Source organism: Syngnathus acus, chromosome 14 (genome assembly GCF_901709675.1).
Source record: "Syngnathus acus chromosome 14, fSynAcu1.2, whole genome shotgun sequence".
Taxonomy (NCBI): Eukaryota; Metazoa; Chordata; class Actinopteri; order Syngnathiformes; family Syngnathidae; genus Syngnathus; species Syngnathus acus.
In genome coordinates this window covers 6390308-6413368 of record NC_051099.1, presented here as the reverse complement: position 1 = coordinate 6413368, position 23061 = coordinate 6390308, and the positions used below count along the sequence as shown (strand labels likewise).

Below are 23061 nucleotides of genomic sequence, written 5' to 3'. Positions count from 1 at the left end.
GCCACCCCACCCCCCAGTTCCAAAATCCTATCTGCGCCCCTACATTGTGGAAGGAGCGCGCTGAGGTGTCATCAGCGAGAATCCTCTCGTGATGTGGCAACCTTGAGCAAACTGCGACAGCAGAGCAGCGCCAATGACAGCCAAACATCCGTGGAGCGGGCGAGGAGGATGACAGCAACATGGTGAGCCTGCTCCTGCTGCATGGCAACGATCGCGACCAGTTACGTGCGCTCTCTTGCACACGCACGAGTCCCGCTGTGTCGCCGCAACTTCGACGCAGTGTAAGATGATATTTTTGATAACTTTATCTCAAGTTACGTGGAAAATATTAGCAGGAGCGCGTCAGCTAAAAGCTAACACACGCTCGCAAGCGTATGTTAAAGTTAGCATCTGGAGCTATTCATTGGCTGATGTTGTGCAGACAACTGCTTGTCGTGGTGCGTAGTTCAACTACCAACTCCTCCTGGTGGCTGCTTGTCGTGCTACTTTTTAGCCATTAAAAAAAAATTCAGAAATCAAAGAAAGCTAATCTAGTGAGTAGATGTGGCTAACATGTTGACACCAGCTGGCTAAGTGTCCACAGAGCTAACTCGGGGCCTAAATGATGTTTAGGCGATTATTTGTGTGTAAAAGTGTGACATTACTCTAAAATAATCTATGCATTAAAAATAAATATATGTACTCTCCTGTGGTTTTGTGTTTACCATGCATTGAAAGGCGCGATGTTCTTGTTTTGGATGACATGATACAACGTTGTTATTGACGTGCATTACATCGTAACACGTTTGAAAATGAATGCTATCAAAGTAACCGAAGTTTCTATTTAAAGTACAAGCCGTGACTCATTGGAATTCTTTATATCATTAGTCTATTAATATCCGGTTCTAGTGGAATCGCTAACTTTAAATCATGCTAGTATTGCTATACCAAATCATCACGTCAATCATTCCGGCTTGAAATGTAATTCATTAAATCTACACACAATTAGTCAATATTTTATTCGGCGCGATTTAAACAAATTTGAGGAGAGCATAATTTGATTGGATGATGACTAGGTAAGTTTCAAATGATACTGTCAGAAGAATTGATTTCAGAATTTGGTCATTAGTTTCCAGTACAGTGCCAGTTTATCAAATGTTAAAGTTACCTCAAAATAGTTTGAAAATCTTATCTTCCAACTTTAATTTTAAGGTTGAAGTTAATTGCGTTATTGATTTCACATAATTGCAATGTACATCAATGTCAGCTGATGGACCTGCTGTATTCAATATTTTTGCATTTATGTGTTCAGCAGCTTGCATCTTATAAAATAATTCAAAGAAAGGATTTTGGAAATGTTTGTATGATAGCTCCCACTGCAAGTGACCACTGTACCTTTTCAAACAATACTACAAAGTAGCAAATTCACTAAATAGTGGCTAGGGAATAAATCTGAAGATGTCAATTTTGGATCCCAATCAATGTCAAACAAACCACCTAAAGAAACCCTCCAATGCAAAGATGATCGAATGACTTTACCCTCATTACAAGGCCTAAATGGGACCCTTCTTCCTAAGTTGATTGGAAAACTAAAATGTTTTATTTGCTGTCGCCAAAGAAATGCAAAGCGTATAAAATTCACTACCTTCTGCATTTTCTGGAATCAATTTCCATTTCCTGTTCTTGAATATTTAATTTAATTTACATTGGGCTCTGCTAAAATGGTTGCTTGAGACAAAAATCTGTGGAGTAAAGTCCATTTTTATTAAGGATCATGCTGCCTTAAGAGTTGCAATGCAAAGAGTAGTGTATTTGGAAGTGTGCATTTACTGGCTGCCTGAAGAGAGATGATGAGCTGTGTTTGCCTTAGTCGTGACTTGTAAAAAGGAGTTAGCTGATGACACGGCCGTGTTGCTAGGCAACACACATCATGGGCTGCGCCTCTTGAATCTGGCAGTGTTGTATCTGCTCTCCACCTAAACTGGCTCGTTACTAAGTTGATTTAGATTTTTGGTCCGTAACAAAACATATTTTGTGCTGTAAGCTGTGCACTCATTGAACATAACAGATGAGTTGCCAAGCAATGTTCAGTCGCTGAGAAGGCTGGCGGCACACTGATGCACACTGATCAGCCCACACTGTCTCAGGTTCTATGCACTCATGCGTGTCTGCCTTCAATGTTGCTTTTGTGCTTCAAGGCGAGGGCTGTTCTACAGTACATTAACAGACTGTGCTTGCTTTTTTTTTTTCTCTATTATTTAAAAAGCAATAGACTGCAGGAAGAGGAAAATATTTGTGGTCCGTTTCTTTCTTCTCTTTTTTCCCCTTATCCACCGGGAGGCGGATAGTGACGCTGGTTGGCTGCTTTTGTTGTTGTTGTACTGCACATGTATGAATCTAAAACTGTCTTATGTAATGCTCACAACACATTGATTGAAAAGTGCAACTGTCAACGTGACGTGGGAAAAGGTTAGAATGGCTTTCAGAACGCTCGTGTTGTCGCTTTCTGAATATTCACATTTTCCTATTTGGTAATAATCTCGCTGCATACCAACGACAAGAGAAACGTTCTTTAATTAAACAATCCACATTGTTTTTAAGAAGTACAACTAGGTTGTATTACAGCATTCAGATTTCTCTGTTATTTTTTTCTATGCCTTTCAAGGCACCATGTCTGTTTATAATTAATTCTATTTGGCCACTGTATAACACATTTTTACTTTTTATTGCTCTCTCTCAGGTCTAAGTAGTTCACACAGGGAAGAGCGCAATCTTTCGGTCCGACTCGAGGAGTTTTTCAAAGTCTAGCAATGAACAAGATCCCTTGGTTGGATCTGAGGTGAGGAAGAAGCATGGGGCGTAAATCCAAAGTGTTGAAGCAAACGTGACAGTATGTTCTGCGTCGGAGAGGCTCAAAATGGAAAAGCACCCATGCAGGGAGGAGAACATTGACTCAAGCAGGGACCGGCATGCCCCCGACGAGCCCGAGGACGGCAGCAGTTCGGATAGTGACGCTGAGGAGCAGCTGCGGCAGAAGGCTCAGGTGAACAGCAACAAAAAGTGGGAGCCCTTGGCGGTGGTGACAAAGCCCCATCGGCAGCTCTGTCGTTCTCCGTGCCTGGACCGGCCCAGTTTTTCCCAGAGTAGCACGGTGCAAGATTCCCGTGAGGATGAAACCGCTGCGGGATCAGCCGTCAAAGCGGCCAGTAAGAAAGATTACCAGACAAAAATGGACTTTGCGTTGAAGCTGGGCTACTCTGGGGAGCAGGTGGAGATGGTGCTCAGTAAAGTGGGGGCCGCTGCTCTCATTAATGACATTCTTGCTGAGCTGGTGAGACTCGGGAACAAAGTGGAGCCCGAAAGTCAACCTTGCAGCACGGCGGCGGCCGCATCGGCGTCGCTGTCGCTCACGCCGTGCGTTAAAGAGACTGTTAGTCCCGAAGTGTCTGTGGAAGAGGAATCTGTGGACCCTTACGATAACCTCAGGCCGATTGTCATCGATGGATCAAATGTGGCAATGAGGTAAGATGCAAACAAGTTTTACTGAGTTGATATGTTAATATGAGGGAAACGGCAAAATCTTTTTTTTTTTTTGTTTCAGCCATGGAAACAAAGAGGTTTTCTCTTGCCGTGGTATCCAACTTGCTGTCGAATGGTTCATAGAGAAAGGGCACAAAGACATCACTGTGTTTGTCCCAGCATGGAGAAAAGAGCAGTCCAGGCCTGATGCCCTCATTACAGGTAGCAAACATGTTTTGGGTTGGGAAGTTGTATGAAAAAAAGAAAAGTAAACGCAGAATTTGCCCTCACAGATCAAGAAATCTTACGCAAGCTCGAAAAAGAGAAGATCCTGGTTTTCACCCCATCTCGGAGGGTCCAAGGCAGAAGAGTGGTGTGCTATGACGATCGCTTCATAGTGAAGCTGGCTTATGATTCTGATGGAATTATCGTGTCCAACGACAACTACAGAGACTTGCAAAATGAAAAACCAGAGTGGAAGAAGTTCATCGAGGAACGGCTCCTAATGTATTCATTCGTCAATGACAAGTAAGGAGCTGTGTTTGAGTCGACACGAAATTATGGGATGCTTGAAATATGCAAATGACATTTGGATGTTTTTTAGATTTATGCCACCTGATGATCCACTGGGAAGACATGGTCCGAGTTTGGAAAATTTCCTCCGCAAGCGTCCTGTTGTCCCAGAGCATAAAAAACAACCATGCCCCTATGGTGAGTCACTTCATTTTTTTGGACTGAGTTGATTTGTTTCTTGCTGACTTGATTCTTTGTGTCCTTAAAAAGGCAAAAAGTGCACATATGGACACAAGTGCAAATATTATCATCCGGAGCGAGTCAATCAGCCGCTGCGGTCGGTGGCTGACGAACTGCGGGCCTTCGCCAAACTCTCCGCAGTCAAGACAATGAGCGAGGGGGCCTTAGCCAAATACGGCACCGGGCCGGCGATGGTGACCAGGGACGGCAACTCCGAAGTCAAACGCGTGGCGCCCAAACGCCAGTCGGACCCGAGCATCCGCTCGGTGGCCTGCGAGTCTCCAGAAAGCCTTTCGGTCATGAGGAAGTCTGAGACCAATTCAGTGCCTTCCCTTGTGACCGCTCTCAGCGTGCCCACCATGCAGCCCGTCAAGAGCCACGCGGCCGGGGCCTTGAACACGCGATCCGCCAGCAGCCCGGTGCCAGGTTCTTTGCAGTTCTCCCACAGTTCGCTGGAGCACATGTCCAGTGTGCAGTACCCTCCCATTCTGGTAACCAACAGTCACGGCGCTTCTGTGACATACAGCGAGCAGTTCCCAAAGTATGACTCGGTCAGCGACCACGGCTATTATTCACTGCACAGTGACTTCTCAAACATGAGCATGAGCAGTATGCACAACGTCGACAGTTTCTGTAGCATGGAGCACGAGCACGTGGTGTGCCAGAGAACTCGCAGCCACTGCGCCGAGTCCTGCCTCGGCCACTCCAACAGTGACTCTTTCCCCTCTTACGGCGACATGTACCCCAGCTCTGTGGACGGGAGCTTGGAGGAGAGCATGAAGGGCCAGCAGCAGTCTCCGGCAACGGGGAGAATGCAGACTTTCGGTTTTCGGCACGAAGCGCTCACGAGGGTGCAAAGTTACGGGCCCGAGGAGCCCAAGCAGGGTCCGCGGAAGCAGCCTGCCCCTCATCTGGCTCCGCACATCCAGCACGTGGCGGTGGGGGCCAGGTCGAGCTGCCCCGGGGACTACCCCGTCGCTCAGAACGTCCTCCCGCCGCTGTCCTCGCAGCCGACGCGCTCCCTCGGCATGACCCGTATGGACAGCGTATCCGATTCCAGGTTGTACGACAGCAACCCCATGAGACAGAGGCGACCGCCGCTGTGCCGCGAGCAGCACGCGAGCTGGGACCCCCTGCCCTGCGGCAACGAGTCGTACGGATACCACTCGTACCCTCTGAGCAACAGCCTGATGCCGTGCTGCGAGCGGGTCATGGTCCGCAGCATGCCTGACAAAATGGAGCAAATTTGGAACGTGCCGTGGGAGGCCTCAGCTGCGGCGGAACACCAAGAACGGTATGTCGTCCCAGAGCACCAGTATCAAACATATCGGAACCTTTGCAACATTTTTCCCGCTTACGTGGTCCATTCGGTGATGGAGAAGAACCCCCATTTGACAGACCCCCAACAACTGGCAGCTGTCATTGTCACAAATTTGAGGTCTTGTCACTGAGGTGGAAATTTAGTACAGAGATTTGAGCATTTTGGTTGCAAAGACAGGCACTTGATAAATGTTGCCAAATGTGCAACATTTGCCCTCAGGAGTTCTTTTTTTTTTATGTCTTTGCTGCAAAATCCAGCTCTCTGGTTTTCCATCAGCAAGACAACATTAAGTCAACAGCATAGATAAAGTTTGTCTGGCATTTTTTAAACACAATTGTAAGACATAAAAGGCTACACATTTATATAAAGTGTAGTACATTTGTAAAAGGACACTTGTATTTTTTTCCATAACACGTCTATCACACCTGACCAGGAGCCAAGTTTCCTTTCAATTTTTAAAATAAGATTTTTAAATAGAAGGACTTTCTCCTGCAACGTCTTTTGGGGTTGCACTTATGTAAAATTTGTCATTTGGTTTCAATCTTTGACCCACCTGGCAACATGACACCAGTTGCTGCTTTTTAGCATTTGGATTCATTTAAAGAGGAAAGCAACCTAAAAAAAAAAAATGCTCTGTGCAGCCTAACTAGTCAAAACATGGTTAATGTTATGTTTCTTAAAAAATGCAGGCAAAATACCCCTTTATCTATCACGGGTGGCGGCCATTTTGCCACTTGCTGTCGACTGAAAATGACATCAAAGTTGCCAGGTCTCAGGTCACAACCAATCACGGCTCAGCTTCACAAATCAGAAATGAACCTGAGACCTGGCAACTGTGATGTCATTTTCAGTCGACAGCAATTGGCAAAATGGCCGCCCCCTGAGCTGGATAAAACGGGGTGAACTTTGCTTCTCAATCGGAATGGCGTGTTTAGATTAGTGGGGGCACAAACAACATTATTGTAAAGAAAATGTTGGGGTTGACTTCCCTCTTTAATGAACACTATGTTTTATCCACATTAAGACATCCTGTTCAGATCATATGGATGTGCTGTGAATGTTTGCGCTGCAGTACAAATATTAATAACTTTCTTTAGCTTTGCTTCTGCTGTAAATAACAAATTTTTTTTGGTGTGTTCATTTGTTTTAACACGAGTAAGAGGGAGGTACACACATACCTCCAAGCATGAACTATGATATTTAATGGCCTTATATCTGAATGACCTCACGCGTTAGTCTTCTTCAATGAACGTCTTTGTCACTGAAGCCTCCTACTTTCAAACGTAAAAGCACTATCTCAGAAATCTATTTTCTCAGTTTCACAAAGCAAATATTTTGGTAGAATTCGACCGTGCACAAAGCAAGCCAAAAAGAGATTTGTCTTGTATCCACAGGTGCACACGTCTATATCTATGTACATATAAATCACACAAAAGCCATTATTTCAGTCATTTATAAGCTGCTAAATAATGCCAAAAAAAAAGAAATCGGTCATTATTTTGACGTCACATTTCATTTTGCTTCACATAATTGGGATTAGTTCTCATTTCCGGTTGTATTTTTTTTGTCAGATTACTTGTGAAAATAATATATAATATGTATTTTAGGCTTTTAGATACAGCGCTCTGATTTTTTTTTTTTAATTAGCTGAGTTTCTCTAGTATGAATGGGTGTTTCTGTGGCCCATTGCAAATACAATGTTATCACAATAACACTTGTTTTTTATTTTTTTTAATTTATTCCCAGGCTACATATAGTATGTGATCTTAAAAAGAATTATCTCTGAACTTTTTGAGGTTGTCAGTGGAGCTGTTTGTTGCTCATTTCTATCAAAGACTACTTTTACATGCACTTACATGGACTGACTTCACACAAAGGTGGGACGGCTTTTATTTCTGGTGGGCTTTAGCTTGAAGACTATTCTTGAGGTATTTCCAAGCCCGCTTACAATTTACTTTTAAGTCAGTCAGTGCTATTATATTGTTAAAAAGCTGCAAAGCAGTTGTGAAACGAATAAACGGTAAACTAGATGTAGTAAAAATATCACACTAAGATGAACGATCACAATGCATATATAGTAAAAAGATTACTGGGGAATAAAATGTTTGCCATCAAGTTTGCACACGGACGGCTTTGCTTGTCATATTTACATGGATAGATTAAAAATCCATCCATGACTGGAGAGGTTGTATAATTATTAAGAAAAACAAAGAAGTGACGCGAATGCAAGAAAGCATGTTTATGATGTTTGGCTTTTATTGTGAGAGTGGATGGCTCGATTACAGTTTGGCTGTGCCTTGCAGCGCATTGCTCTCAGGATGCTTTCACTTTTTCACTTCACTGGCCAAAAAAAAACAGTGGTCACTGCTGGCAAGCGTCTATTCTCTTCTAATAGCGATATATTTTGTGAAAACTTGTACGTGTATATAAAGTTGCAATCGTGAAAACTGCATTGTAAAACTTTGTACGTTCAAAGTATGCACCTTGAGTTGTTTAACAATGGGTGTCTTTTGGGTGGCTTTACATGATGATGTGTTGACATTAGCATTCAAAGCTAATTGCTACAAGTGTGGGCCTTAAATAGTTGTAGTGTAACCGTTTGAATTTTGGACTAGATTTTTTTACAAAAATTCTATTTCAAATTGTACAATTAGGGATTTTGAACTTCAAGATAGCACTGCAGGTAAAGGTCACGGGTATCATCTAAAGCCAGCCCAACTGCAAGGTGACGCTCTAAATGCATTTAAAGGGAAATGCCACTTCAGTGAATCTGTTTGAGCGCCTGACTCTCAAACGGAAGTACAAAATGCCAAAGTGCCACACAGATTTTTCCACATAAAGTGGTATTACTCTTTAATTGGGAATTTATGTGAGCTCGATTATTTTTCTCAATGGTGAGTCTTTAAAAATATAGATTCGTCTCTAATGTTAGATAAAACTTGAGTGTATAAACATAAAAAAAAAAAGATAAAAAATGAATGTGTATAGTCCAAATAATTTTTTGGGCTTTGCTGACTTTGTTTTGTTTTTTTTTTCATGAAAAGGGACAAGGCCACTTTCGGCCAGCTTGTCTGTTCATGAGAAGGTGAAAACAAACTGCCTAAATGTTTCTTCATATGAAACAATCAGATTGCAAGGCTGCTGTCGCCGTTGTTTCTGGCATTTGGCTCAACGTTTGCGTGCCACCCCCCCCTCTTTGAGCTAGTTATTTTGTCACACATTCCAAGAAAATGTTTTTGGTGTGAAGCGATAGAGAGAAAAAAAGAACAACTATCGTTAGTGACTTTTAATTGCACTGATGACTACATAATCTTATCTCGAGCCATATCGCAGCTCAACTCAATTGAAATTGGAATGATTGTGTTTTATTCAGAAAGGTCAGATCTGATCCAGTTTCAACCAGATTACCATATTTCCTCATATAGTAGGCTGGAATGCATTTTGAACTCAACTACAATGGTCAACCATGATTTATCGATTTCAACAAATGATAATAAATTACACGTCAACAAGCCTCCCCCCTATTTTTTTTGAAGAAAGAGGCATTAATGGCGTTTATTTTTTTAAATGCAATGCACAATTAATTTGGCTACGATGTATTCCAGCAGAAGCCGCTATTTGAGGAATTTTCTCACCATAAAATGGATATCAAATCACTACATGAATACAAGATGTACACAAAACAATTAATTATTTTTTAATTTCAATTCGAAGTTGTTCCAGGCTGTATCCAAGAGCCAAAAACTTTCAAAAAAAACAACTTGATCTAATATGATTCAGCTTTGTGAAAAAAAACTTTTCTCGTACTAGTTCAGTGTCCCCCGCATTCCTTCTTTTATATGTGCCGCAAACAACCAAGCCACAAATGTCTAGAATTGACTTTTACTTGTTGATACAAATTGTATCTCTACCTTGAATGTAAATTAAATATCCAATGTATATTATGAAAACAGTTTCATTTAAATGAAGGGGGGGAAATGCCTAATGTGTGTGACACTGTGTGTCACTGGGAGTAGCCCTTAGGTATGTACTATATTTTATTGGGTACAGTAATTAATTTCCTGGGACTTTGATACGCTGGGTCAAGCGCACAACGAGAAAAAAAGTGTGTGGCTCTAAGCATCACTGTACATACTTGTGTGTTCCTGTGGATAGGATTTCATGTGTAAATGTAAAACATTAATTCAGTTCACTTGAATGTTGTAACCTGTGCTTATTTTCTCCTGATTTGTTGATTTTTCCTTGTGTAAAAACTTTGCATATTTGGGTGTTAAAAAAAAAAAAAAAATGCAGATTGTTACGCACCAAACTAATCTACTTTAATGGACATTTTTTACTAAAAACTACAAAATGAGAGCACAGTGCTAGTTTTGGATCATTTGTGTAGTGATGTTTTTTTTTTTTTTTAGATTATTTTTTTCTCTTCAAACTTTAATGTAGTGGAATGTTTGGCAAGCGGCTGAAGAACTAATGTTGACATGCAGATAGATATGTGCTTTTTGTTGTTACTTTTTAACCACTGAAATGTGATATTGAAGTTGTGTATCATTTTGCTGTCCACGGACAGTTTTGTGTACTTTCAACTGGCGCCCTATGGAAATTGAACTATTTTGAGGTTTTGTGTTGAATAGCATGTCAATGGATAAGATGAAAAACCAAAGTTGTTGTTTTTTATTCTTATTTTTCTCGTACACATTGTGATTCAAACACACATTCACACTAATTGTGTACCTATGATACTTGATGCCAGCAAACTCCCAGATGGACAGATTTGGTATGCAGAATGTCAGAACTAGAGGTGTGCTCATTAACACAACTGTACGTATTTACAGTGTAATACTCAGGTTTAACCCCGCTAACATTCAAAAATCATATGATTCAAAAATAGTGAGTTGTCCTGGTGACTTTTCTAAAGTGGTGTGAGTGGACTGTTGTGTCTGCAATGTAAGAAGGGAAACATTGAAGCAAGCTTTTTGTGTTGTGCTTGTCTGCAGTATTGTAATCTACACTGGGTGAAAAGCTTTGCTTTTTTTTTTTTTTGTAGACCAAACTAGACTATTTGAGTCTGTGGGCTCAAACAAAATGTAAGTCTTAATGACGTGTTTCTCACCATGAATAAAGCTACATTATGTTCATACTGTGCTATCACTTCTTTTAATAATGCAAATGCGTTTTGAGGAATGTGCATGTGTGTAACTAGTGTTTGAGAGAAAATTACTAGCTTAGAAAATAACTTGCCTAGATCTTCAAGGTAAGATAGGGAGAAGTCTGCTCTTTGTTGCATACTTGCCCTCAGGCTCTGCAAATAATAGGTAGCTTAGCTGAAGGCACCCAAACATAACAAACATTGGTCACTAGCGCCCTTTGGCATTTAACTATAGAGTACTACCATTAAAACCAAAATAGAATCATAATTAAGAGATTAAAAACGTACAGTTAGGTCAATATTTGAGTCCGAGCGCCCTCTGCTGGCGAAATGTGGGCATGGACTAAGGATAGATTTTGCTTACTGTTGTTTTTAAAGTTTCTCATTTGGTGAGAACACTCAACGGAAGGTCATTTTACCCGTCTCAAAGTGTAACTCATGGGAATGTAACCCAGTGACTCAACACAAAGGTATTTGAGTTGGTTACTTTTTAAGTTATGCAGGCACAATTTTCCCTCAGGCATTGTGTTATTCTTCTTTCATCCCTTATCTGCAACAAATGAATTGTGGACGTTACGCAGATCTGGAGGTGGTATTGGGCAAGAACAGAGGACACACCCTGGACAGCCTGTCCACCACAAGGCAGACCTTGGAAAATGAACAAGACTGAATCAGGGGTCGGTAAAGTTTTGCTCGAGGGCCACATTTGATTTTCTACAATGTATAAATGGGCCAGATTGTTCCTTGATGCGGTCATGCTTATGTTCTTGTTGTCTTCGACGTGATGAGGAAGTATGCTAGTTCAATGTGTGCTGCATGTTAAGAAATCAGTACAAAGACATCCTTTAACTTGTGGAGCTCTGAGGAAATAGTGTCATGAATCATCTCCCTATATTCAACCAAAGAGAACGAGTCAAGAAGCCAGAGGTCGTTGTCTCCTATGATGAAGCATATTTTTTGGAATTGTTGAGACATCTTCTGATTTAGCCCTTCTGATAGCACGTCTGATTTAGAAGTGCTTGCAGATTAACCATACATAAAGATAGGTCAGATGAAGCCACAAAAGCACAATTTAAAGATTTTACCTCCCTCCATTGCTGCATAATCTGACTCACCACATTTTGGGGCCCACGTGAACATTTCTGCTGCGGCGTCTGCTGGCGTGTGTTCCGTCATTCCAGTAGCGTTGGTAACGTGGTGAAGGCCCGCTTTTTCCACTGCCTGCATAAAACATTTGAAAAAGTACTTATTAGTACTATTAGTATAGTTACCTACTGCATTCAGGGAATATGAGCAGACTTGTATTTAAGGAGGGTATTTCTGTCACTTATAGCTTGAACGTAAAGGCCGCGGTGGAGGGGGGGATTACTATGATTCATTTGATGTCAATAATACAAGATATAATTATTCTTCCATCTCAAGTTTTGGGGGAGTTATAGGATTTAGGAGGGGCTTCATGGTGTCTCGTGAGGTCATTCACCACTTTGTCAAGATAGGCCTATTATATCCAATATAGAATGAGTAGAAAGCATAGTATAAGGAAAGAAAAATCATCAGAGGGATTAACAAAAATTGAGACTGTAGCCTCCCTGAAAAATATCAATAAAGTATTTGTAGCTAATTCGTTACGTTCCACCAATGAGCGCATTGTGCGCGTTTTTTTATTGACACTGCAGTGATTATTTCATATTGGATAAAAAAAAAAAAAAGGGAGTGGGTCTTGGACGAGTCGTGCCGAGCCGAGCCGAGCCAAACGGAGCCAGGAGAGTGAATACGTGCGGCCATGATGATGCAGCGGCAGCAGGCGGAGTCTGCAGGCTTCAACTAAACCAGCCCAAACCAAAGCGAGCTTCGTTTCTCCTTTCTGTCTGCTGGCTGCTGTCCTGTCATTGGCCTGGGTGTGGTTTCAGAGTCCGGGTACCGTTAACAGGAAATCGAGCTTTCGAGTCCATTTCTTTTTTTGAGGGCGAAACAAAGACTAATTATACCCCTCGAAAGTTCAAGATAAGTGTTTTGGTGTGTTTTAAATCGAGTAATAGGCTGGGCTCGTTTTGGACAGGAAAGGGTTTCACTGGCGCCGTTGTTCTGATGGGAAAAAGTTTTCTGGTGGTTTCGACAACTGTTCGTCTTTTCTATTAGGTTTTTTTGTTGTGTATTTTTGTTTTATTTCCTTCTAACCCGAAGCGGACCAACAAAAGCCAAGATGCCGAAAACGGTAAGCTTGAGTTAACCTAACTATTCTTATTGTAAGCGTCTCGTTGTTGATCTTATTGAAGAGAATCCTGTATGTATCCTGCACCGATGTATCAATGTCTATTTTGGAGCGTGTCTTTTTTTTACTCGGTGATCCAGACGGTTTATTGTAGTCTTTTTTTAATTCGACGACACAATACTTTCCGTTAGGCGAGTGCGCGTGCGCGCTCCCGCCCCAGCGTCTCTTCAAATGAGCGCCTTAAATCACATCCTTCATTGAGGCCTTGAGTCTACTTTGTATCACAATCTCGAGTTCCCACGTAGGTGGCACGGTTGAGAATCCCGTCCCAGAGTGGCTTTGTCCTGGGTGGGCGCCCTCCAGTTCCCCCTCCCCTCCCCTCCTCCCCGGTAGCCATGGAGCTCGTGTTTCCGGAGGCCTCCCCATCCAGCCGGGGCTAGCTAGCAAGTAGAAGCCGAGATTGGGGCTGTCAAGCCGGCCCAGTGTGTGGGTCCTGTAGCCCCGACTCTACCTAGCCCAAAAAGATGATATTATAAGATTATTTTGTGACATCAAATTAAATTCAGCAATCTGTTTTAAGGTGACGTAGCTGGGAACAATGAAGAGCACCCCTCCTCTCATTGTTGGGGGTGCACATAGTCTTTGTCTAATTCAAACTGCATGAATCTTATGTTTTTAAACGTTAACCTCTTTTTTTCTTTTTGGATATATGAGATAAACATTTGAACGTAGTGGAATAAAAATCTTGCACACAGTGGGGCATTTGTTACCCATGACTCGTGATACTATACATGATTCTATATGCTATAAATGTTTAAATGCATATCTTTGTTTATTCTTTGAAATGCTAACTTTCTTTAACAATACGACTGGTTTCAAACTGGGGTCCATACAATTTACAAAAAAATAAATAAAATAGACCTACACACTGGGACGTGTCAACAAAATAAACAAAGCAATTACTCCTCTTCCCTTTGGGCCAATTAAAATCTCTGTGATGATTTTGACATTGTACCACAAATCTCACATGCCTGTATCCATGGAGCATTTTTAGCTTGAGGTGATTGATAAATATTTAAATCTAATTAGATTTCATTTAGCGAGGCTCCTTTCTTTTATATAGGTCATAAATATTTAGGCTGCAAAACATGTTTTTTTCTATTTTATGTCTATTCACAATGTCATGTTTAATACGTTGCCCTACAACCAAACACAATGCTATAGTGTGAGCGTTCGCTACACTTTTTTAAAAATAGGTTTAGCCTGTTACTAATGTGCCAATTGTCTGAGTAGTGCAGCCAGGATACTGTTAGCCTCGACAAAAATTGCATGATCTGCAGTTTGCAGAGGTTTGCAGAAGCGCAGAAGGAGCTTCTACAATGTGTTTACAAGCAATAAGCCAGTGTGTTTTCGTGTTAAGAAAAAAGAAACATAAAATGGGACAAAGAGGAAGATCACTAGCCATAAATGAAAATACAATGCTTTCGGAATGAAACGTTTTGAACTTCCTAACTTCCTGAGATTGGAGCTAAAACCATAATTTGGAAACTATAGGGCAGGCAAAACATAGTAAAGAAGGAAGTGAGATAATGTGATTCGGCAATAAAGTAAATTTTTTTTGCCAAGTGAAAGTTTCCTTTGGAGAAGTGTGGCACACACAAGCCAGCATTTGATTCAAAAGTTGCGCGTCTGTGCCGTCCTGCCGTCTGCACTCAAGTTTCTCAAGGAAGTCATGGTGTGACTCAAATTTTCTGCTCTTACATCAGTTCCTTTCTGGTAATTTCCTCGCCCGCAGCCTTATATGGACTTTCACATCACGGTCTCGCTGCTCTCCACCCAACTTCCCCCAGCCTGCTCCTCACATGCCGTGCACCACTCAAGATTACACTGAGGCACTCTATCAACCTTAAAGTGTCATTTTATCACCAGTTGCTGTGATTCCTTTACTGTGTCGGCTTTAAAATGCTCCGTAATAAAATCATGATACATTTTAGTTCGACTTTAGTAGAAAAGAAAAAAAAAATCCGTATGTCAACATTTTCAGCATACACACTAATATCGAAACATTCTCAAATATAAATCTTACTTACCATTTCAGTCGAAAGTCAACAACATTGGTGGTTTTCTTGCTAGGTGGACAAACATTAAGTGTGTGTGGCTATGGTGATTTGGTCAATGGAAAGACGTGGAGGTATGCTAGCAAGGGGATTTAAGGAGGCCGTAGTGCGCATAGCAGAGCAGATTAGCAGGTTGTAGAGTTAGAGGTGGTGGATAAAGTGAATGCTTTTTTTTTATCTTTTATTTTATCAAACACAAATACTTGAATATTTTCACCTTCGATCTGGCGTGACAATTACGCTTTTTGGAAAGTAAGTAGTTTTATGTTAATATTTGTGTGTTTGTTGTTTTCAGCTCAAATGAAATCACCGTGGTCTAAAGATAAGAACGAGCTTGAGGTTTTGCCAAATGTTTGTACTTTTGTTCTGCCCCGGATTCAATGGACACTCCTCGCACCCAAGTATGAGTGAATTGTAGGAAGTTGGAGTGAAAAGGCTTTCGGGTGTTGATTGAGCAAAGTAGCAGTTTGGACGGAGGATCGAGAAGGATTACAAAACGTTAACTCGCCAAAAGCGACTGGACTCTCACGTTGAGATGTCCGAGCAGATGGATGCGTACATGTATGTGTATTTAAGGAACAATGGTCATGGGAAAGACCCCTCCTCACTTTGTAAAGAAAGCTCATCCTCCCTTTCATCCCTCCCTTTTCCTGTCTGCCAGTTTGCACTCTTCAACTGGAGGCTTTCTTTAGACGTAACGCTCGGCTGCATCCAGGCCTCAGCTGTAAACACATCTGGACTGCAGACACGCAACAGTACACACAGCCACAGGGCGTTTGAACAGAGGTGGGAGGTTTGACAGCCTTTTCTGTGCAAACCTGCTTACAGACACAACTTTGTCACAAAAGACAAAAATTATTACAGTATCTCCTATTCAGTGAATTCAGTCTGGGAATTAAGGCTGTTTGTTCATACTTCATATGTACAACTTGTAAAATTATATGTACTATTATTTTTGGATGTTCGTTCCCTGTGTTGTATTAAAATGATTTATTAATTTATTTAGATTATAATAAATTGTAAGTTTTATTATGAGTAATTAGATACATATTTGTACTTTCGGATCTTGTGGTTGTCTGCATCTTGTTTCTGGTGACTTATGAGACATCAATCGGAAAATGAGATTAGAGCTATGTGGTTGTGCGACAAGTCATGTTAATTTATAATAAAGCAAACGCCGTTTTAAAAAAAAAAATGCCAATGTCACATTTTAGCACACGTGTCAAACTCAAGGCCCGGGGGCCAGATACGTCATTTTATCTGCCCGCGAAGACAAATTGTGCATCAAATTCGTGTCATTACTAGAATTGCAAATTGTCTTCACTTTTAATAATATCTTTTTTTTTTAATATTTGACCAGTTTTTACTCATCTGATTTGAAAATGAGTTAGTTGTCAGTTTGTTTTGTAGCTTTTACTGTATATAATATGAGGTGCTCATACATTTATTTGGGTTGACGGTCATAATGGCCCTCCGAAAGAAGCTATGACTACAATGCGGCCCGTGAAAAAAATGAGTTTGACACCCCTGTTTTAGCACGATATGACATCGATATGATGAAAAATGTCATTTAGCTAGTGTGCATTGTGCCGTTGCCATGGGGAAACCGATGAGGTCAAACACATGGAAACTAGGCACGTGGGACGAGAGGGCGCGGGTGAGTGTGCGCTAAGAATAGTGTGGGCGACACACCCTAACACAAGCAGTTAGAATGTAGCGGCTGGGTCATCACCAGAGTTTTTAAAATGGTTGCCAATTTTTCTATTAGTTCTTTAGCGGTTATCAAACTTGTAATACCAAGTTCAATGAAAAAAATAATAATCTGCTGACCTTATGCACAGTTTGAACATTTAATTCATTGACGCATCACTCATGGTACTGCCCTATCTGTTGGCGTCGACCCAGATTGACCTCCGACGCAACTGCTGGCGATGACAGGAAGTGACAGAGGGGCAAGTGTCCTGAGCTGTAAATTGGGTTGTGCTGACATGAATGGGAAAGAACGCAACTCTCGTCAGCCCCTACTAGTGGGAAATAATGCGTGCCATTGTTGTTGAGGGCAGGCGTAGGCCTCAGCCTGCGCAGTTATTTCCCCAACAGGCATGTGTGCTGCCTTTTTCATCATCTCAAAGAGGGCAGAAAAATGTGAAGGAGAAACACAATGGCTTTGCTGATTCCAGAGTCAATCTAATATTTGTATGACCTCGGCAAGTTTGAAAAATTCAGGAGACACACGTGACGTTATGGATTTTGCACTCCTAACTATGACGCGTTTAACGTCACGCCAAGAAAAACATTGAAAGGTTACGACTTGATTGAAGTGGTTCTTGCAATACATTCCACATTCCTGTTTCAATATCTGATGTGAGTTCAGCGCATTCTTGACTTGAACAGGAAGTTTCCCGGCGGTGACAAACTGGCTACAAATAGGTGTATCAGTGTGTTCTTGGCAGACCGCAGAGCAGACCGAGATCTGACTGGCTGGCTGGCTGCTTCGAGTTGATGCATGGCAGGAAGTAGGCCGCTCTCCTGAGGGTGAAGCGGCAAAAGGCCTCGCCACCGGAGGATGTGGTTACTTCCTGTAGATAATTTCCGTACTAAGGTCGACCAGACTGGCACGTGGGCTTTCATGAAGTTGAGAAAAACACTCAAATTATTCATTATATTCGGGTGGTTTGTTAAATAGGCTATGGGGAATTAGATTTTGACTTAGTTTGCGAAATACAGACATGTTGGATTAAGAAACTTTACCATGACTTGCAAATGGATTTTTCTTAAAAGGGTTTTCACACCAACTCTTTTTTTTTTTTTTTAAATTCCCGCTCATATCCATGCTATTGTCGTTTCACATTGGTCATTGTTGTTTACTTTAGATTAGTGTCAGAGTCACCACAATGGATGCGGAACTGGAGTTTGCCATTCAGCCCACAACAACCGGAAAGCAACTCTTTGACCAGGTAGGACATACCACAAAATGATCACTTCTCTTTGCGCTCCCTAAACCGTATTTAATTTTATATACTGTATCATTTTATTTTAGGTTGTTAAGACCATTGGGCTTCGGGAGGTTTGGTACTTTGGACTCCAGTACCAGGACACCAAGGGATTATCTACATGGCTCAAGCTCAATAAGAAGGTGAGCTCTTTATTGACTACCATTGATGGATATAAACGTCAAAGATCCATTTCAACTTGAATGAGTCAAATATTTATATATTCTACTTTATAATTTCAGGTGACAGCCCAAGACGTGAGGAAGGAAAGCCCGCTACTTTTTAAGTTCCGTGCCAAGTTCTTTCCTGAGGACGTGTCTGAGGAGTTAATCCAGGATGCCACCCAGAGGCTGTTTTTCCTTCAGGTGAAGGAGGGAATTCTAAACGACGATATCTACTGCCCTCCCGAGACAGCCGTCCTCTTGGCTTCCTATGCAGTCCAGGCAAAGTATGCCGACTACAACAAGGAAGTCCACACACCGGGCTACCTGTCAAGTGAACATCTGCTCCCTCAGAGGTAAAATTGCAAAAAAATGATTGTTGATCTGATGATCAGCGGTCATCTGGGTTTATATCCACCTTTGCGTGACCTCTGACCTTTCATGTTGGCAGAGTTCTGGACCAGCACAAACTCAGCAAGGACCAGTGGGAGGAGAGGATTCAAGTATGGCATGAAGAACACAAGGGAATGATGAGGTAATTGCTATTCCTCCTCCTCAGTCTCATTAGATAAGAAGTTCCCGGCTCATTATACGGTTTGCTAGTTCTACAGCATTTGGACTGTTCTTCTCTATGTGCCAAACTTTATCAGACTCTGCCTTCTCTCCTTTGTGTGCCTCTTCCTGTGGGCTGGCATGACTTTACAAATGTAACACTGGCCAAGGCCCAGAGGTCATGATACACTTTTTGTTTTCATTTCTCATAACCTATCTTAGAAATGGAGCACAAGCTGTTTGATACAATAAATGTATAAGCTGGACGGATCAACAGACGACCATTTAAAAGCAGTGTGCCAAGATTTTTTATTTCTGGTTTGGTAATGTCAAAAACATTTGCATTCCAATATCTAAATGACATCATCTGTGTCTGTCCAGAGAGGAATCCATGATGGAGTATTTGAAGATTGCCCAAGATTTGGAGATGTATGGAGTCAACTACTTCAGCATTAAAAATAAGAAAGGAACAGAGTTGTGGCTGGGCGTGGACGCTTTGGGGCTCAACATTTATGAACAGAACGACAAGTAAGCCACTTTCTCACTGCTACACGCTTTTGGGTGCTTGTTAGCAAATACTGAAGCTTGCGTGTGTCTTTGACAGAATGACACCCAAAATTGGGTTCCCTTGGAGTGAAATCAGGAATATTTCCTTCAACGACAAGAAGTTTGTCATCAAACCCATTGACAAGAAAGCTCCAGTATGTCGAAGGACCGTTTCATTTGGCTATACTTTGGCACTGACTTGTATGTTTTCTTTTTAGGACTTTGTATTTTATGCTCCGAGGCTGCGCATCAACAAGCGCATTCTGTCTCTATGCATGGGAAACCACGAGCTGTACATGCGCCGCCGCAAACCCGACACCATTGAAGTCCAGCAGATGAAGGCTCAAGCTCGGGAGGAGAAGAATCTCAAGAAGATGGAACGGTAACGGTCACTTCTTTCCCAAAATCATCAAAAGCATCATTCAAAGCACTGTCGATTCTTTTCTAGAGCTCTGCTGGATAACGAAAAGAGGAAAAGGGAAGTGGCAGAAAAGGAAAAGGAGAAGATAGAAAAGGAAAAAGAAGAGTTAATGGATCGATTAAGGCAGATTGAGGAGCAGACCAAAAAGGCCCAGCAAGGTGGGTGATGGAAAATGTCGGACAAGATGATTGCTCTGGAGTGATGTTGACGCTAAGCGACTGCGTGTAGAGCTGGAGGAGCAAACAATGAGGGCCATGGAGTTGGAGATGGAGAGGAAGCGAGCCCAGGAGGAGGCCGAGCGCCTGGAGGCTGACCTGAAAGGTGCCGAGGATGCCAAGATGGCTCTCCTGCAGCAGTCCGAAAACCAGATGAAGAACCAAGAGCACCTGGTCAGCTATCCAATCTCCAGGTTGCGTCGGTTTGGCGCTTTAGATGAGATGCAACTGAAAGACCAATGTTGTGTTTTTAGGCCACCGAGCTGGCTGAGCTGACCTCAAAGATTTCCCTCCTGGAGGATTCCAAGAAGAAGAAAGAAGATGAGGCTACACTGTGGCAAGAGAAGGTGCGCTGAATATGTCTAAAAAAAAAAATCTGCACTGACTGGTCATTGTGTGCAACGACAAATGAAACCCTGACGGTCTAAGTTGACCCTTTCTTCTCTTACTTCAGGCCACCATGGTGCAGGAGGACCTGGAGAAGACCAAAGAAGAGCTGAAAAACAAAGTGATGGCGGCCCACGTCCAGGAGCCCATCAGCACCGAGAACGAGCACGACGAGAACGACGAAAGTAGCGCCGAGGCCAGCGCCGAGTTTACATCCGCCGCCACGTACAAGGACCGCAGCGAGGAGGAACGCATGACCGAGGCGGAGAAGAACGAGCGTTTGCAGAAACATTTACTCGTAAGTCTGACCTCCTGAACCTTGAGCTGGCTTCTGCTTCCACCATCGAGCGTGTAGGCAGAACATTCTGGCAAGTGTAATAAATCCCAAATGGATTCATTTAGCTAAAGGGCACGGCCATGTGCTGACATCACCTTGAAACAATAAGCACAAACTTGTCCTCGTTGTAACCCAGTCATCCATTTCGGATAGCGCTGGAGAGCCAGAGTATATATCCTGTTGATTATTATTATTATTATTATTATTATTTGAGTGGGATTCCTTACTGAGTATGCAACAACTGTCATTCCAGGCTTTAAGTTCAGAGTTGGCCAACGCCCGAGACGAGACCAAGAAGACGGTCAACGACATGATCCACGCAGAGAACATGCGGGCGGGACGTGACAAGTACAAGACCCTCCGGCAGATCCGCTCGGGAAACACCAAGCAGCGCATCGACGAGTTTGAATGTATGTGATGCGGAAGTCGTCAAGGCCGCTCGACTGGACCGCAGTCCAGCGAGGCTCCAGCTCTTTCTCTCCTCCCAAATATATCAGCTGCAAATCATGACATGGCTGCACACAAACACAGCACAATGTACAAATATGGATCTGTAAAAGTTGCATGTGCTATCATTCCTAACTGATTTGAAGCAAGTCACTGGTGTTAATAAGGGACATACTGTATTTTGTAAGTGCATTCCTCACTTAGGGGGGGTTTGTAGCAAATGGATCACATTTTCTGACACTTCCAGTCAATTCTGTAATTTCATCTCAGATTTCTGTCAGTTCCTTTTTTTGTGACTTCAAAATTAAAGACCCCGACGGCCAGTCCAACTCTGTGCCCGTTAGATATAAATTGAATATTTCTGCTGTACTCATGCAAACAGAATTTTCTGTTCATATTAATTTTGTCATGATCCACCACACAGCCTTGTCTTTTGAGTTGATTTAAGGCTCACGGTGCATCTACCGAATAGAATTTAAGACAATGAATCGCTTTTCTTTTCGGATCTAGATTGAATAAACTTGTGCCATAAAAAAACTTTTAGTTTGTAGTGTCAAATTTGAATCTTTGTTACGTGATGACTGATGCTCATCAAGTTTGTCTGTGGCAGGAAGCGTTCAACAGAATTTCATATCTGGATGATTTTGGTCAGGTTGTAGCGATATCAAACTTATGTTTTGGGGTTTAGACTTAGGCGTAATGTATGACTTTTTAATCAAATAGTTCCGTTATCAAGGGATGACAATTTATTTTGTTCAATGCAACATTCTACAGTATGTCATTCAAAAGTTGGTATGTTGTAATTTAATCTTTAATTTAAAAAAATCACATCTGAAAGCCAAGTAATTTCCTTTTAACATGCACTGGAACATCCACAGTATTCAATATTAACCAAAACAACAATGCGTAGTATCTCCAGTTCTTACATTTTAATATACTGTATGTATTTAATGAATGACTTTTGTATTATTGTGATTTGGATTATTCTGACGTGATCAAATCATGTAACGGTGTTAAAAAAAAAAAAAAAAGAGAGAGCGAGCGACAACACCGCCGAGGATATTTTTGTATGATGCAACTTTAGCGTCCGGAGCACAGTATTAGTTGTAAACTAATGAAATGGCTCGCGGCTGTTCTAGTAAATTGAAGGAACAAGCAACACCCTGTGCACACATCGCACCAATGCAAATTGACATTCCAATTCATCACAGCAAAATTTCTATTCAATTAAATACCTGTCAAATCAATATTACATCATGATTGTTTCAGACCAACTTTGGTATGTATCAAGGCACAAGAAGGGTTTGCTTGTTTCATAGATTAGTCTTTGAAAGATGTATTTACATTATTTTGCAAGGTCAAAATAAAAGTATTATAGCAGTAGCAATTTTTATTCTATTTTGATGTGTTGGAATGAATTTCTACATGGATCCAATTGTAATACTGTATTTTTGCCCATCGTTGCGAGAATAACTGCCATCAAACAATACATTTGTTATTTTGGACACCTTTAGATGCCTTTGACAATAACTTAAATGATGCTGTACTGTTATGTTTTACCTGAAATTCAGTCAAATCATGTGTGAATGAGGTCAAGTCATGTTTTCATCTAGTAGTTTTTGAAACATGAAGAATTGACTCATAATCTTTAGTAGTGCCTTGCCAAATTTTTGCTTCGTCTTTCTTTCACCAGTGAATAAAAACCAGAAAAAAAACATGCTTGGTCTTTTTCTTTTCTGTTTGTAACTAGAGGTCCTCTATTTACGACAAGGTTTACTTTAAATCTAGAACAAAGTTGGAACGCGCTGGTGTATAGTTCGTAAATATTTGTACGAAAGGGCAAATTAAAAACAAAAAACTAGGAAAAAAAAGTTTAAAAAAAAGTAGCTACGCCACACAGCACTCGTACGTAAAATCGAAACGTCGTATGTCGGGACCGAAAACCACCGCTGGGT

At 41.6% G+C, this 23061-nt stretch overlaps 3 protein-coding genes across 5 annotated transcripts in view; 2 read left to right on the top strand and 1 right to left on the bottom strand.

The window, feature by feature from the left end:
• Positions 1-23061, bottom strand: part of gng8 (guanine nucleotide binding protein (G protein), gamma 8) — a 757718-nt gene that overhangs the window by 579528 nt on the left and 155129 nt on the right. The gene's annotated exons all lie outside the window — the stretch shown is intronic.
• Positions 42-10707, top strand: zc3h12b (zinc finger CCCH-type containing 12B). 2 transcript variants are annotated; one of them, XM_037268971.1, is made up of 6 exons: positions 42-182; positions 2720-3501; positions 3581-3720; positions 3792-4026; positions 4103-4209; positions 4282-10707. In XM_037268971.1, exons 2-6 carry the CDS (start codon positions 2897-2899, stop codon positions 5700-5702), a joined length of 2508 nt encoding a protein of 835 aa, XP_037124866.1. In that variant the 5' UTR covers positions 42-182; positions 2720-2896; the 3' UTR covers positions 5703-10707. The 2 variants fall into 2 exon arrangements, with proteins under 2 accessions (XP_037124866.1, XP_037124865.1); XM_037268970.1 differs by having other exon boundaries at positions 42-281.
• On the top strand, positions 12566-22258 carry LOC119133320 (moesin-like). Of its 2 annotated transcripts, XM_037269006.1 has the most exons (13): positions 12566-12933; positions 17921-18004; positions 18088-18183; positions 18283-18557; positions 18653-18736; positions 19135-19281; positions 19358-19454; positions 19518-19681; positions 19748-19878; positions 19949-20109; positions 20190-20282; positions 20390-20620; positions 20913-22258. In XM_037269006.1, exons 1-13 carry the CDS (start codon positions 12922-12924, stop codon positions 21075-21077), a joined length of 1740 nt encoding a protein of 579 aa, XP_037124901.1. In that variant the 5' UTR covers positions 12566-12921; the 3' UTR covers positions 21078-22258. The 2 variants fall into 2 exon arrangements, with proteins under 2 accessions (XP_037124901.1, XP_037124903.1); XM_037269008.1 differs by lacking the exons at positions 12566-12933; positions 18088-18183; positions 18283-18557 and having other exon boundaries at positions 17946-18004.